The 16,768-nt window shown below is 37.9% G+C and overlaps 1 protein-coding gene across 11 annotated transcripts in view; it reads left to right on the top strand.

Moving 5' to 3' along the window:
• The window catches only part of USP34 (ubiquitin specific peptidase 34), a 111,140-nt gene that overhangs the window by 69,295 nt on the left and 25,077 nt on the right, over positions 1–16,768 (top strand). For all 11 annotated transcript variants that reach the window (XM_085054258.1, XM_085054250.1, XM_085054257.1 and 8 more), the window contains exons 36-51: positions 1,037–1,077; positions 2,757–2,881; positions 3,954–4,106; positions 4,814–4,918; positions 5,422–5,477; positions 5,579–5,699; positions 7,292–7,475; positions 10,589–10,752; positions 11,782–11,847; positions 13,140–13,286; positions 13,375–13,431; positions 13,525–13,602; positions 14,284–14,378; positions 15,269–15,441; positions 15,757–15,910; positions 16,652–16,730. In XM_085054258.1, coding sequence (XP_084910384.1) covers positions 1,037–1,077; positions 2,757–2,881; positions 3,954–4,106; positions 4,814–4,918; positions 5,422–5,477; positions 5,579–5,699; positions 7,292–7,475; positions 10,589–10,752; positions 11,782–11,847; positions 13,140–13,286; positions 13,375–13,431; positions 13,525–13,602; positions 14,284–14,378; positions 15,269–15,441; positions 15,757–15,910; positions 16,652–16,730 — 1,798 coding nt within the window. The remainder of the gene's footprint in view (positions 1–1,036; positions 1,078–2,756; positions 2,882–3,953; positions 4,107–4,813; positions 4,919–5,421; positions 5,478–5,578; positions 5,700–7,291; positions 7,476–10,588; positions 10,753–11,781; positions 11,848–13,139; positions 13,287–13,374; positions 13,432–13,524; positions 13,603–14,283; positions 14,379–15,268; positions 15,442–15,756; positions 15,911–16,651; positions 16,731–16,768) is intronic.

Genomic DNA, 16,768 nt, shown 5'->3' with positions numbered 1-16,768 from the left:
CTAGAAGCTGTAGACTTGCTTTTCTTAGTCACCTCCTGCGGTGCTTATCCTGCCCTCCAAGCAGTGGCAGAGAGGAGAGGGGTGAGAACTCCGTGGTCAGGGTGTAAGGCATGGATGTATAAACCATGTATGACATGCTCTCGTAAATTCTCATGCCAAAATCACTTCTTGATTTTCTCCAGAGAATTCTCAATTTCAAGGCAGCGTCAAGGAGAAATTAAAATAAAATCAGTTTTATGTTGCTTAGTCGTCTGCCAGTTTTGACTTATTTTTTCCATCCTGCTGAAATTACTGTTTTAGCCATTGTGCAGATGCTGAAGGCAAAATTTTACCTATTGGAGATTTTGGTCCTGTTGCCTTTTTGTCCTGAGAAAAGCAATTCTGTGTAAGGCTGCATTGTGGCAGTCAGGCTCATGCTGGGGAGGTCAGGTTTTTGCTACACTGGTGGTGTAAAATTACTTGATTCCAAGTAATGGGTAGTGTTATTTTAACCATATCTTTAAAAGATTGTTAAGGACATTCAGAACATTTCCAGTCAAGTCTGTAAGTGTGTTTACTTTGACCTCTAGTTGAGTTGCAGGAATAGTTTTAAGTATGTATGCTATCTTTTTGGTTTCATAACCTTTTGTTGCAATTAATAAAATGTATGTAAATAAATATAAACATTTAAAGTTTGCAAATGTTTATTCAAAGTGTGGTTTCTTTATGAAGAAAACTAGATTTTTTTCTGTATGGGTCAGTTCTTAGCTCTGTTTGACATCTCTGTTTTGGATAAAATAAAGGGATTTGTGGGTACTTTTCCTTGACTTTTAGTCTTATAGTCAGTAAAGCTTTATGGGGGTGACTTGAAGGTTTTCATAGTTTTATTATTGTTGCTAATTTTGAATACTGCGAGAAATGAATCCTTTTAAGATGAATAATTTTCCAAGTGGTTACTTAAGAGTAACTGTTGTGCCTTGTGTGCACTTGCATTTCTAAGTGATAATCTGTTGTGTTCTGTGATAAAGTTCAAATGGTTTTATCTTCTTCCCATCAGGGTGTTGAAGGCTCAGTCTGATCACAGATCAAGGCATGAAGGTCAGTGCTGCAAAACAGCTCTGTCAGGAATTAATAACAGGGACAGCAAATTGATGATAATAAGTTACGATTTTGATTTATTCCACCGTTAGAACTCCAGAGAAATATTCATGGTTTTTGAGCAAAATCCTGTCCGGGTTTTCCCCGATCCACTCTCTGGTTTAAATCCAGTCCGGGTTTTCTCCCCAGTCTGGATTTAGGGTGACATCGATCGCGGCTATTCCCCGATCCGCTTTCCAGGCGAAATCCAATTCGGGTTTTCTCCCGAGCTGGGTTTGGGGTGTAATCCAGTCCAGGTTTTTCCCCGAGCCACTTTCCAGGAGCAATGCAGGTGTGTTTCCTCAATCCTGATTCCAGGCGTGATCCGTTCCGCGTTTTCCCCGCTCTGCTTTCCCAGCGCACTCCTGTCCGAGCTTTTCCCCAGCGCTGTTTCTGACTAAAATCATTTCCCGATCCAGTTTGCAGGCTAAATCCCAGCTGGATTTTCCCCCAGTCTTGCTCCCAGCCCTGAGCCCCAAGCTTTATATAAGGCTAGGAAGGGGGAAATTCAGTTTTATTGTGGGAGTGAATGTGGGGCAGGGTTTGGAAGCATCTTCAGCTCAGTGAGATTTCCATTGGCAGCACCTGCATCCCTCTTGTCTAAATATTCCTGATTTGGCTTGTGGCAGAAATTCCATGTGAGAATGGAATTCTTCTTCCACCCAAGTGGCTTCAGTGAGGAGGAGACACAAACAAATCCCATACAGCACTTTATCCTGCATGAATAACCAATGGCAGAGGTATCCAGGCAGGATCCTAGCACAATGTAACAGTTTGCAAAGAGGAAAACAAGAAATTCAGGTGGAAGTTAAGGGGAAGGTGAGAGGCTACCAAGCATAGACTCTTGTTGCACCTGGAAAATTGAAATTAGACCTTATTCCAAGAGTGGCTTGCTTTATCCTGCCAAGAGAAGCAGCTTTGTTGCCGAGGCAGGAGGGATCCCATCCCATTAAAAGCTGTCCTGGACATCCTGGGACACATCTGTAATTGAGATTGTTCAGGCTTTGTTTGCTGTGAACAAACCCCAGCATATATTGGCCCCAGCAATTGCTCTCACTGGGTGGGTCTGTGCTTGGGTTCTTGCTGGTGGCAGTCTTTACCCGAAATATTAAAGATGAAAAAGGATTTCTCCATTGATAATTCATTTAGAAAATAGAGTATTTGGAAGTATAGTCCTTGAAAGCATGCTTGCCTTAGTACTGGAAGAAAGATTACACTAGACAGAGTCTGAAGCACTCCAAAATATTCATTCTTGCTATAATTTCCCTACAAAGATGCTACCTAAGATTTTCCAAACTTACTTGGGGGCTGCAAGATGCTTGAAATGGAACTTTTATTTGAGGCAGCACAAATGTGGCCACAGGAAATAAGTGTGAAGTCATAAGTAGTAGAGATGTAGGAAAGGATTGTGTTCCTCACTGGTAACATTTAATCTGATTGAATGATTAGTACAGTGGTCAGTATTTAATCAGCATATTGGTAAAGCTCTGAGTTTAGGTTGTATCCTATGTGCCAGAAAAGATTTGGTCCTGCCTGTTAGCGTGACTGAAATAAATATCATTTGGGCTGGAACTGTGCAACCCTTCCACCCAAAAAGCCCTTGCTGTTACTTACAGTGGATTTCTCTCCTTCTCTTTCAGTCACTCACTATTCCATGTGGCTCTTGGTGAGTTGGGCTCACTGCTGCTCCTTAGTGAAATCCAGTCTGGCCGACAGTGATCACTTGCAGGACTGGCTCAAGAAACTTACCCTTCTTATTCCAGAGGTATGGTAAAAAGGGGAGGTTATTCCATTCCTAATTAGTGCCATTAACTTGGGTTTGCCATTAAATGCAAGCCATGCAGTTTCCTGCTGAAAGTAGGCAGGATCTGACTCAGTTACTTGCAGTGCTGTGTAAGAAGTGATGATTGTAAGGTGGCACATCTGTGGTTTACGGCCAGCCAGGTTTTAAATTCTGAGCTTTGTTCTTGGCTTCTGTTTGAAGGTCATTTTTGCATTGTAATTTTTTAAAATTTCTGGGTAATTTGTTGAAATTTCTGGGTGATGCCACCTGACTTGAATTAGCTTAAATGTATTCCCCTCTTACGTTTTTACATTATTTTTTAAAATTTTTATTTATTTTGCTATACTTTGAATCACAAAATGAGGTGAATGAGAATTGATAGAAAAATCTTTGTTATGACCAAGCGTTTGTCTAGCTCTAAGTAGTTTTTTCTCATGTGGTAAAGGCTTAAAAATTGCGTCAACATGTTCACAGTTGAAAATTTTTGTATTTCCTAGTGATTGCTTAAAGGTGCAATGTGGACATGATGTGATAATTCTTATCTCTTGCTTTATTGCTCAAGCGCAGAAAAAGCTTACAGGCTGACTCCATTTAAAATCCCTGGAAATGAGTGCAGACTTCCGAGGCTGGATTAGAGATTGACTGTGGATTTCTTAATAAAAGAAAGAAAAAAATAGTTCTAGTGAAATTAAATTAATTAATTGTTAGTAATGAGTAAGTGTAAATTTGGTATTCACATAGATTTCCTTGATTTGCCAGATATGCTATTTTCTATTCTAGTTGCTATAATCCTCCCTGTAGACAATACATAACTTAAGAGACACAGGGCACAGACAAATCATCTTTTTAATTAGAAAAAGACATTTTGCATTTTTCTGTAAGCAATTGAAATCCACATTGTATGTAATACCAGTTTTTAGAAAGGCGTATTCTACCCTGATAACCTGATAGATATTATGAGAGGCAATTACATACCTATGAAAGAAAAATATACAAAAGGAAAGCTCTTCCAAACAATGTGTGTAATAATTTAATTTTATTATTTTTCCTACAGACTGCAGTTCGCCACGAGTCTTGCAATGGTTTGTACAAATTATCTCTCTCTGGTCTGGACGGGGGAGACTCAATCAATCGCTCCTTTCTGCTGCTGGCTGCATCAACCTTGTTAAAATTTCTCCCTGATGCTCAAGCTCTGAAACCAATTAGGGTAAGAAATTTAGACATGACAAGACTTTATCAAAGATATATTTAAATATACTTTTTTAATATAAAAGACTAAAGATGATAGGGCATTATCATTATGTCTGACGTACTGTTTCAGATACACAGAGATATTAAGACTTCTGGTTTAGCTGTTTCCAGAAACTTCCCAAAAGTGCTTAAACTGTGACACTGCAATAAAATACAGCTTGGTTGTGCCTGGAGAAATGCAGAACAGCTTTTAGGAAGTGCTCTTGTTCTTGAATTTCAATATCCACATAACTGATATTTAAAAAGAGAGTTAAATTAAAACAATACACAGAAGATTTTGCAATATTTCTCTCATTTTCAGGAGAGTTTAAAATTAGAGATGTATTAACTAATATTGAAATCAGCCCAAGTTTCTCATGTTTTGTCCAGTCTCATACTGAGTATTTTTGCAATTTGCAGTGGGTGGGATGAACTCCAGACAATTCTACAAATTTTTTATAGCTCTGGCAGATCATGCTGACAATTTTTCAAGAAAATTAATGAATATTGCAGAAAAAAAAAGAGAGCACACGCTGTTACCATTGCAAAACACATTGTTCATATACTTACCTTAGAGGCTTGAAGAAAGTAATACTCTTGCAACACAGTTAGTGTGTTCACTGGGATTTTTTAATACATTTATTTTGTCTTGTACTTCAGAACAAAAGCAATTTCTTTCCACAGATAGAGGATTATGAAGAGGAAACTGTGCTGAGACCTGGTTGTAAGGAATATTTTTGGCTGCTGTGCAAACTGATAGATAACATTCATGTCAAAGATGCAAGTCAGGTAGGTTTGCTTTGTGTTCACATCAGTGTTTGCTTCTTTTAATTTGTGTCTTCAGACGTTTTTTCATAAGATGTGATGAACTGCTGTGAACAGCTCTTGGATCTTTCCCATCTCCCAGCTTTTCCCACTCTGATGTGTATTTAGTGGCTCTTGGAAGCTTCAGATAGTGACTCTTTAGAGTCAAGAAGGGGAGGTTGTTATAACACACAGAGAAGGTGAACTTAGTTGAAGGTCACAGACATGAGACTACTGTAATTACCTGTGAGATTCCCTGTTGATAATTGCAGTGTGTTCCAAGGAGGAGCTAATCAAGTATTTGATTAAAATGGAAAGAGTTAAATTCAGTTAACAGCCACTTAGCACAGGTTAGAAAACTTACTTAGAGCATGCTTGAAAATGAGTTTTAATTGTCTCTGTTTTTCTGTGCGCAATAATAAAATTTCCTCCAAAAGAAGTCTATAATTATTCCCCATTTGTATTCAATTTTCTTTATTTTGAATCAGACAACGCTGCTTGATTTAGATGCACTGGCGAGACACCTTGCTGACTGCATTAGGAGGTGAGCTTTACCCACAGTCATCTCACTTGTAATTTGCATTGTGTTTGCTGTTAGTGGGGCAGAGCTGTAACATGTTTTTCTCTGTGTGTGTGTATATGTAGCAGAGAAATCCTTGACCATCAGGATGGTAACATAGAAGATGATGGGCTCACAGGACTGCTTCGCCTTGCAACCAGTGTCATTAAGCACAAACCACCATTCAAATTTTCTAGGGAAGGCCAGGTGAGGAGGACACTGAAAGATGCCTGAGAGATTAAAATAGTATCTTCTGTACATCGTTTTCATTGCAGGACTCAATATATGAAAGTATATCTTATTTCTAGCCTTAGGATGATGGACAAAACCACACATATTCCTTTATTAACACGTAGTACATACAGTCCCTTCCACTTCTAACTATATTTAATTCCAGGATAGACCACTTACATCCCTGAAATTTTATTTATTTTCATTTATTATCTTTAGATGTTTTTACTGTTGATCAGCCTTAACTGGTTGAAGTCCTTAATGACAGCTGATTTTGGGATCCTGGGACAGTCTGATCTAAAAGCAACACTTAAGCTCTGTGCAGTGGCAGACATCTGTTACAAGAATATTACATTCCACTTGTGCTTGTAAGATGGGGGAGTGGTGAGGCAGGGGAAGTTACTAAAATATTCTTATTTTGTCTTTGGGAACTACATTATGTTAAAGCCAAATTGGTAAAAACTGATTTAGACTCATGTTTTTTTCTGTAGACTCTACAGAGTTTATTATTAGACCTTCAGTGAGGTTTCACCTGAAAAGTAGGCCCTTGTGTCTAATGATGTTGTTTAGATGCTGTCTGTTTACTCTGTTACCATAAAATGGCCCTGAAGGTAATTTGATTGCCCAAATGTGACATTGCTGACAGCATTTTAGAAGGCTGCTGCTGTAGTTCTCCTGGATAAGTGTAGTTTAAGTATGGAAAGCTTGCAGATTAAATTAGGAGTGAGAATCCAATTCACAGAGTGCACTGTGGAGGAGATCATAGAAATTAAAATAGAGGCAAGCAAAGGTTGGATTTATGTAGCTTGGATGTATGGAAAGCATAAGAAGAAAGGAAATAGGAAGCTTAAGTAGAGAGGAGTGATACTATCCAGAATCCTAAAGCACATTGGGTGCATGGAGTGTATCACAGGGAGGCCAGAAATGTGAATTGAGAAAGCACTGATGAATGTGGTCACAGCAGTGTCCTCAGCAAGCTTCTCAAAAGGAATTTGGCTTTGCTGAGAGGCAGGGACTTTGTACATTTTCGAAGTCATCATTAGGTTTTTTTTTTAATTCTGTGTACAATTAAGAACGCTTATTAACTGCACATTATAAAGTACATTAGTGAAGAGTTTTGTATTGTGTTCAGCACAGTAGAACAGGACTGTGAAACCACATTGCTTCTCTCTGAGCAAAGGCTGGTGAAAAAATGTCCAGGAAAATACACTGGCAAATATGTGTTCTGCTCTGCCTTTTCTTCACTAGAAGAAACTAGTCTTAAAGTTCCTGAAAATTCATATGTCTGGTTTGTCAAGTTAAGTTATCAATCAAAAAATCAATCATATTTTGTTACTCTTTTCCAATGGGTGTGTTCCTCTTTATACTATAATATGGTTATGGTGCACTTTATGCAGTATAAAGTAAGTTGTTGAAATTTGTGATTCTGAACTTGTATTCAAGTCAGAAAGTTCTGTATGACAGAGGTTTGCAGAGTCTACAGAAGTTGCTAGAAGATTGTTAATATATGATTTATCTTCTAAGAATACATTCAGGCTGCTAAATGTGCCAATTTAACTGTTTCACAGGAGTTTCTGAGGGACATCTTCAATCTGCTGTTCTTGCTGCCCAGTCTGAAGGACAGACAACAGCCAAAGTGCAAATCCCACTCTTCCAGGGCTGCTGCTTACGACTTGTTGGTGGAAATGGTGAAAGGCTCTGTGGAGAACTACAGGCTGCTCCACAACTGGGTCATGGCACAGCACATGCAGTGTAAGAACCTTCAGTCACAGCTTTGCAGTGGTTTGTGGCCACTAACTCTGGGAAATCCTCTTTATACCTCTGCAATTTATCCCCCATCACCTGGGGTAGTGTCACATAGCAGGTGTTGACATCTTTTGCTCACCTAGAAAATGTAATCCCATATGAATAATTTTCATATTACCTGTTCTTAAATATGCTTTATTTAAAATATGTGGCCCTGTTCAATGGCACCTGCATGGGTAACATTGGATTTTACATGTTTCATCAGCTTGTGCTGCATTTTTATTTCCTTTTTACCTTTCTAACACGAAGAAACATGGAATATTTATACGAACCACACCGAGCTACTGGAGATGTGCTGGCTGTGAGCAGGCTCTGATGTCATTGTAGTTGAGTTCAGTCTGTATCCAGATATCTGCATACAGAGCTAAAGCAGTTCAGCTGTGCCTCTTGGCTTTCATGCTTCCTGCCTTTTGGAACCACAATTCCTATGTATAAAATGGAAATTACCAAAATTTCAAATTAGTTAGTGTTTTATCTTTGGTTTGCAAATCCTCATTATGCGTTTTTAGCTTGCTGGATTTCCTTTCACATGCCCAGTTTAGATTCCTGTAACCTGAGGTTCTGTAATTTATTATCATCTATGGAATTGATTTTAGTGCCTTACAGTTCAGGAAGCAAAAGGAAAACCTGAACATAATAATGTTCTGTGTTCTATTCTCATATGCCTGGGGCCTCCCAAGGGCTCCTGTGCTCAGAAGAAATACTATGAAGAATATATTTTGTGAAAATACTGGATATTTATGTTTACTGTGAGCACATTATGTGCTGCTGAGGTTGTCTGTATCTCTCCAGGTGTATTCATTCATCTTTTACAATTAGTATTTTCCTCACTCCAGATCCCAGTAACTCTTTCGTGCTGAAGTTTTCTGTAACATTTACCACAGTTGTTACTTTTTTCTAGATACTCTTCTATAAATTGTTTGTGCCTTCCTGAGGTCTCCAGAGCCATCTGCTGTGTGCTCCTGCTCCATATCCAGTATTTCTCACTTGCATGAATGTTAATTTTATTACAACAGGCAGAGAGCTGTTGTCTCTGTGATGTGCACCCAACACAGCCGTTGTGATACCTCATTTGTTTAAAGGCTTGTTATTCCATTGATGTGATCCAAAGATTATTAAAACTGGGATTTTCCACTTCATTATCCCTATAATCTTATTAGTCTTCAAAAATCTTACTCTTAGGCCTGTCTCTCTATTCTTCTTAGGAGAAACATTAGGGGAAATATTAGACATTTCCACCCTGTCTTTGGTTTTAATGTGGCTTCTTAACAGGGAGGGCTCACAATTCATTCAGGCTGATCTTACTGAAGAGTGGATTTAGATACCTTCAGTTGTTCATAAATGTCTTGCTGTGTTTTAGAGTTTTAGTTTTTTAAAGACTTAGAAAACCCTTCAGTTCAAAGACCAGGTGTTTTGCTTTCCAGGAAGTTTAAGATCATGTCTGGTGTTATGGATGGAGCTGGAGCATCAGCAGAAGGTGGAATATAGAGAAATTCATGGTCATTTTGAGAGGAGAAAATCCATCTTTATTTTGCTTAAAATAGAATGTGAATATTGCAAGTTTGGTTTCAAGTTTCCCCATCTCTTCCTGAGAAAAAGCTGGTTTCTATAACAACAGTGAGGCATAAAGCAGACAGACATCAACGAGCCTCAAATTTGCCTTTCTAGTTAAGATCCATATGGAAGAAGGAAAAATTTCAGTACACAAATGAAGACAAGTCACTTAAAAAATCCCAGGGTGGGGAGCACAGGATTGTCCTGAGAAACTCCATGTCAAATTCCTGAATGCTCTTTGTCAGCTGGAGAGAGGTGGAAGATACTCCCAGCTGGTCTGTGAAGTACAAAAATGTCATCTGATTGCTTTGCAATTACAGCTTGATGAGCTCTAAGCAGTGATAGATGCTGAGTCCTTCCATCAGAAAGGGAGAATTAGGATGTTGTAATTTAGGGATTGCAATTAAGGGAGGGAATTTTGTATTATTCTGCTGTGCTAATGACCTTCCTTAGGAGGTGAAATGTGCAGGGGAGCTTTGTTTCAACTGGCTGACCAGCCCAGGTACCCAGGTAACCTGAGGTCACACCACTGAGATTTGTTGAAACAGGAGAATTAAACCTCTTTCCTTCCTTCCCTGAAGCTTCAGGGCTAATAGTTGTTTTGATGCCAATGCCAAAATGAAGATTACAACTATTATTTGTTGTGCAACAGAACATCTAGTGGGTCTGGTCTCTGAAGATGTGAGGATGCCAAATAGTTTCCTGAATTTCTATCTGATAGTATGAATTGAGAAAAATACTTAGTGAATCTTTCATCTGTGGCAAAATAATTAAGGATTTAAATTTTAAATCTTGAACCCCACATAGCTTTTATGGATTGTAAAATAAATCCACACTATTTTGGGGGATGTTTTCCTTCTATCTGAACATATACCTCAATAGAGATACTGAATTATTTGTGGAATCCTCTGAATTTTTGGAGAATGATATCTTTGGGGATGAATAGCAAAGCTAGATGCATTGCAGGTTTTTGTGTCCAGCTTCTTGGATGCCAAGGAAGATTGTCTGAGCTGTTTACCATCTTCCTGAGTGGCAGATGAGGAGATCTTCCCCATTCTTCTGATTTCTTGGCAGCCATATCAGAGCAAGGCTCATTAAAGAGTCGCTCAGACCTGCCAAACTTGTCTGGTGCCTCCCTGTGTAAGAAATCCATCGCTACATCTGCTGTGAAATACAGAGGAATAGAAAGCTTAGAGGAAAAGAAAATGCCTTTTTCAATCTGATTCACTTGTTGCTTTGGGGGGCACAGTTAGCCCCTTGCAGCCCAGGTGGTGTGACAGGAAGGGTGCTGCTCTATCCAAATATTTTAAAGATTTTCCTGAGGAATGTATCATCCATTTTTCTAAAGATCAGGCACAGTCTGGCTCGTGCCTATGAGTGCACAGTGCATAACCAGGTGACATTTTATTAATGTGAGCATCAAGCTTTTAATTGTATTTCTATTTTTGCAAATTGTGCTTGTGAATTTATTGTTTCCCTGCCTGTGTGATTGCTGTTTTTCCCAGCCTCCCATGCACCTTACAAGTGGGATTATTGGCCACATGATGATGTTCGTGCTGAGTGTAGATTTGTGGGTTTAACCAACCTTGGAGCCACATGTTACTTGGCCTCCACCATTCAGCAGCTCTACATGATCCCAGAGGCCAGACAAGCAATTTTCACTGCAAAGGTGAGTGTGGAGCTTGTGTGTTCCTGGTGTGTGTTTGGATAGCAGTTTACATTCAGAATCAGTGCAAATGCTGAAAAAATACAGATTTGCTTCTAAAATTTACTTCTAGATAAGCAATATTTCCTCAGCAGTTAGATTGCTTTTTGTTCAGTTGGATTCTTTTGCTGGTGTCTAAAATGAAGAAGAGATTTTCTTAAATACTTAATGTGGTAGGTTCTTAGGGTGGCATTGAAATAAAACATGTTCTACAAGTCATATTTCTGTTGCTTTCAACTAGGTTGATTCAGATTTGGGGTTATGTGAATTGTCTGTTGTTTCTTAACTCTGAGTTATCATTTTGTTAACAAATGTTTTTTGTGAATGTTTATAAAGTCCCAGAGCATTTATCTCATGCTACCAGAAGTGCAGCAGGTCCTGTAAATTACTATACATTGGATAACTTCCAGAAATGCAATATTATTGCTTTCAGCTCTTTATTGTAAGAGAGAGCATCATTTTGGTCCCTGGCATCAACAGGGAAGATGTAATGGGTGAAACACCCTTATTGGCAGTGACCTCATCATTTGCTGTTATTGTTAATTGCTGGTACTTGTCACTTAACTTCTGGAGTTACCATTTATAAATGAAAATAAAACAGAAGAGAAGCTGCTGGTCTGTTCAGGAAATGCATTATGTAGAGGGTTGTTCAGAACCCTCACAACATCTGTGAATTGAAAAAAGTTACTCTAAAACTACTAATATTTTGTAATGACTTCCCAAAAGCTCCTAGCTGCAATAAATTTTTAGAAAGTAGAATTATTTTTGTCTCCAGTTTAACGTTGACTTGGCAAAAAGTACCCAAAAATGTGTAAAACAAGTATGAAGAATATAGGTGTAAAATAGTGGACTGTGTATTCTTGTACACAGTAATTTTTATTAATTGTCTATAAGAAACTCCTTGGGTTTTTATTTGAATGTTACATCTTTTTAGTGTCTGTTTTTGGAAAGAAATAAGTAAAACTATCAAGTCCTCTTATTAATTTCTTTCAGTATTCAGAAGATATGAAACACAAGACCACTCTACTGGAACTGCAGAAGATGTTTACATACCTAATGGTAGGTGTGAAAGAGGGTATTTTAGAAAGTGTTCTGTGTTTTGGGGAAGGTGGGGAAGGCAAGAAAACCATAGTTGAGGCAATGGAGCAGTTTGAAAGTGGGTAATTCACTGCATTTTGCCAAGGAAGGATTTGTCTGACTGTTCAGGAGCCCTACAGGTAGGAGTCTGGGACAGTCCTGCTTGTGGATTTTAAATATTTAAGGGATTCTTTGTACAGAGTTCAGGTGAACCAACAGTATTGAGTTACAGATGTGCTGAGGACATGGCGTTTCCCTGGTGATAAAATAAAATACATTATTTTTAGTCTCTGCATTTTCCTTGCTCCAATATTTAAAGATTAATCCATTGAAATAAAGCACAGTTTTGAGATTCCAGGAGCAAACAAATTTAAAGCAATTCACAGGTGTTCACTGCTACTAAAATAGTGAAACAATTCTGAAATAAGGAAAAAAACCTGAGGAGAGTTGAGTGTCTTGACACTGGTTTTGTATAAGAAATTCACAACCACTTTGAGGACAAATGGGGAAAGGAATTTTGACCTCTAATGCCTGCCGTGAATCATAGAAATTATTAAATTAGATGTTCCCATAAGCAGAAAATAATGTAGGAACATAAAGTCATACAAAAACTTAAAATTATTTAAGTCTTGAAGACTTTATTCTAAAAAATGCAATATTTACAGGAGGTACTGTCTTGCTGCACATCCTTAAAAGAGAACAGTGTAGATAAAGTCCTGCATTCCCAGTGTGCAAGGCAGTGGAATGGAGATATATTCTAAAGAATTGCTTTATACTGCAAATTCTTTTCTCTGGCTAAACACATCCTGTTGAAAACCAGATGATAGCATAGAGGGGTCTGAATGAGAATTGAGTGCTTGGCAAGATTTAAGTCAGCAGTGTCCAGAAATATATAAATACAAGCTGATGTTCTCACATTTTATTTTCTGTCTGAACAGATATGCAGAAACTGCACATGTCACATCTTCAGCCAAGATATTTTATTTTAATGATTAATTTTATGAAGTATTTAGTAAATATTTTTAATCCTATTTTACTAATGATATTTTGCTAATTGGTGTAATAGTAATGGTAATCAATTAGTTAAAAACTGCTTTGCATTTCATCAGAAACATTTCAACATTTAAGAAACTATCTTGCCTTTTAAGCATATTGTATGTAAAAGTGTGTATTTTTTACAAGATATTTATATATGTGTGTGTGGTACATCTGTGTAACTTCAGAATAAAAGGATTTGTGTTGATTTGGTTTTGTTTGATTTCTTTTATCCAAAGGAAAGTGAATGTAAGGCGTACAACCCAAGGCCTTTCTGTAAAACCTACACCATGGATAAGCAGCCCTTGAACACTGGAGAGCAGAAAGATATGACTGAGTTCTTCACTGACCTGATAACAAAAATAGAGGAAATGTCTCCAGAACTGGTGAGTTAGTAAGAGGGAGCAGAAGTGAGCTTGAAAACTTACAGATTTGCTCAAATTTCCTTGACAGAATTTATTCCTTCATTCGCAGAAAAATACAGTGAAAAGTTTGTTTGGAGGTGTTATCACAAACAACGTTGTTTCTTTGGTAAGTGTTCCTTCTCTACCCTTACCCTTTAAAGGTGATTTTTTTCTATCTTCACAAAAAGTTATTTCATTGCTTTTCTCCTGCATTTATCAGGACTGTGAGCATGTGAGTCAGACAGCTGAGGAGTTCTACACAGTGAGGTGCCAGGTGGCAGATATGAAGAATATTTATGTAAGTAATGCCAGCCTGAGATGAATCTCACAGATCTCAGTTACAAAGGGCATCAAACAGTGCCACACACTTGAATATGCTGATGCTTTTTAGCTGCACTCTAGTTTTGGGATGTTTTTAGGTTGATATTATGAGGTAATTTAGTTCCATCTTTCCGGTGCAGTGTGCCATCAGCTGGGGCCATTTGCCCTTGACTGTTGTTTTACAGTCAATAATCACTATTTCCTTGTGTTTCAAACATGCTGTGGCCATTTTACATGAGAACTGTAAATGTCAAAAGATTTAACAAGGACTACTGCTTATTAAGTTAAAGCTTTACATCAGCATAAATCTGTTTTCAAGCTTTCTAAACAACCATTAATCCCTACACTTGAAATTTGAATTTAAAGGACTTGAATTCTTTGAGACAGCTTGGAATATTGAATACCATTTTTATGAGTTGTTTCCTTAATTCTGTGTATGAGTTAGGAGCTGGTTTTCCTGTCATACTCTTAGTTCAGGTGTGTGCTCTTCTGTGAAAAATTTTGGGGCTTTTTACCACCTTTATTTTCAAAAATTATGGAAATGTTAATTAAACGCCCAAGTATTGAAAGGGGAGGGGTTTGGAAACCAGGACATGTAGGCATAACATATAAATATCCAAGATAAATATAAACTCCTTTTTTTGTTTGTTCCATGTAGGAATCTCTTGATGAAGTAACTATTAAAGATACCTTGGAAGGTGACAACATGTACACATGTTCTCATTGTGGGAAGAAAGTGCGGGCTGAGAAAAGGTGTGGCTTAGAAGAAATATGCCTTCTTAATGTTTCTTTTTAGTGAATTACTGAAATGACATTTGCAATAACAGTAATCCTTTAGGAGGGACCAGGAGTGCTCTTGCATTCAGTTTATAGTATGTAGACCTATAAAGATGTGATGCCTGTGCAAATCAGAAACAAGAAGGAAATCAAATTTCCAAAACAAAGAAATGTTCATGACTTTTTGTTTTAAAAAAAAAATAGAAATTAGTAGCTTTTGAATGCTTTAAATGCTTTCAGAGGTTGATTACTCATTGTGCAGGATAATTGCTAAGGTTTCATACACCATCCCAAATTTCTTAATTAGAATCAGTAGATTTAAAAATGCTTCCATGTTTTGAAAAGTCTGCTCATAAAGTAAATTGAAATTTTATGTTGTCTTTGTATTGCAACTAACAAATTCTTTGTTAGAATTGGGACACCTTGTTGTTTTAAATTACATGGGTGAAAGAGTAACTTACTTGAAAATCATTATTGCAAAGTTTGTGAGATTTAATGCAGGAGATGTTCTGCCTTGAAACTTGTCTTTTGGAAGAGAGTAACTCCCTGCAGGGAGGGGATTTGCATTGTTGAATTCATTCATGGCTCATTTTAGAAAACTCTGGTTCCTGCTGTAAGAGTAAATTTGATGTTTCTTCCAAGGTACAGTGACAGCCCAAATAGAATTGTTCAATGGGCTAAATTTGACCTTCCTGCTGCCAGTCAGTCTGCCCTGCTCTGAGGCATTATAAGAGCTGAATTTTATATTTACAGGCCATAGCAACAGATCTTCAATGTTATAGTTGAAATAAATGTTTAAAATCTCAGTGAAATTACAATTCATCCTACTAAGCTTTTGTAAATCATGATTATTTCTCATCCTTCAGGGCGTGTTTTAAGAAACTACCTCGTATCTTAAGCTTCAACACCATGAGATATACATTTAATATGGTGACCATGATGAAGGAGAAAGTCAACACCCATTTTTCATTCCCTTTACGTTTGGATATGACACCCTACACTGAGGATTTCCTCATGGGAAAAAATGACAGGAAAGAAGGTATGCTCATGAAAGGATCCAGCAAGCTTTGGCTCTTTTGTCTGTGTATCACTTCCTATATACAGAACAGAAGCAAACAAAGAAAATATGATCAAACATAGCTTTAATCAATGTGTATTTCTAAAGTCACACAGGGTATTTCACATAAGAAAAACAGCCAATTTTTGGTTTCATATATTATTCAATTTGAATTAATCTTAAATTTGTTTTTAAAGTGTGAGAGAAATTGCAAATCATCACATACAGTTTATTGCTAATGTTGAAGTCTGGGCATTTGGGAAATAAGTGGTTAAATATTGTGTTCCATTGTTTCAGGTTTTAAGGAAGATGGTGGATATTTGAAAGAAACTGAGAGTTATGAGTATGACCTGATTGGTGTGACAGTTCACACAGGAACAGCAGATGGGGGGCATTACTACAGTTTTATCAGGGACATTGTCAATCCTCACGCTTACAAAAACAACAAGTGGTGAGCTGTGCAATTTATATTTCCATATTTTTTAATAGCTAAAGCCTGTTGACTTTGTTAGATGCAGTAGTGTAGGGGATACATCCAGTAGGTTCCTCTGAAAAGCTGGATGCTGGAATTTGAGAGGTGTAAGAGTATTAATTTCTTAGCCTACAAATTAGTGTGTTGTAACCTCAGAGACAGGGGTGGCAGGGAATGCTGATCTAGTTCTGCTTCCTGGCAGGAGTAGATTTTAATTATTTCAGTTCAAAAGATTTCATAGACTGCCTTTCATAAAATGTGCTTGGTACCTTGGCTGAGGGTCCAGCAACATTTGTGGATGTAGAATCTGGGAAGGGGAAGGGACATGGAAAGGAGGAGGGTCCTGCTAGGAGACATAAGAAAGCAGGAACACTGCCTGTCATTTCTGATGTGGTATCTCCATTTCTCACTGAAGCCCTGGAATAGGAGAGAAAATTTCCTCTCTTGCTGTTCTCTAGAATAGCTGGAGTGTTTTGAAACAATGCCAGCTCATGACCTAATCCCTGCTCCAGTGGGCTCCACAGCAGTACCTCCTCCTCTGATCTTACTGGAGGGAAGTCACTTTGGGGACCAGGTGTTCATTTGCTGGGATCCAAACAAGACATTAGAAATTAATAGGAATATTTCAATCCAAGGAATCATTGGAATCATTGCTTGTTAGGCTTTATTTGCCCTTAGAGATGAGCAGCAGTTGTTTTAGAGCTTCTTCCTGTCTTCCAGGTACCTTTTCAATGATGCTGAAGTTAAACCCTTTGATTCTGCCCAGCTCGCTTCCGAATGTTTTGGTGGAGAAATGACTGTAAGTTATGACCTGAATTTTGGTCACATTCAATTCTA

Source organism: Lichenostomus cassidix, chromosome 3 (assembly GCF_008360975.1).
Source record: "Lichenostomus cassidix isolate B80296 chromosome 3, HeHo_3.0, whole genome shotgun sequence".
Classification (NCBI taxonomy): domain Eukaryota; kingdom Metazoa; phylum Chordata; class Aves; order Passeriformes; family Meliphagidae; genus Lichenostomus; species Lichenostomus cassidix.
The sequence above is the reverse complement of the archived record's forward strand: the minus strand, read 5'-3'. Positions and strand labels throughout refer to the sequence as shown.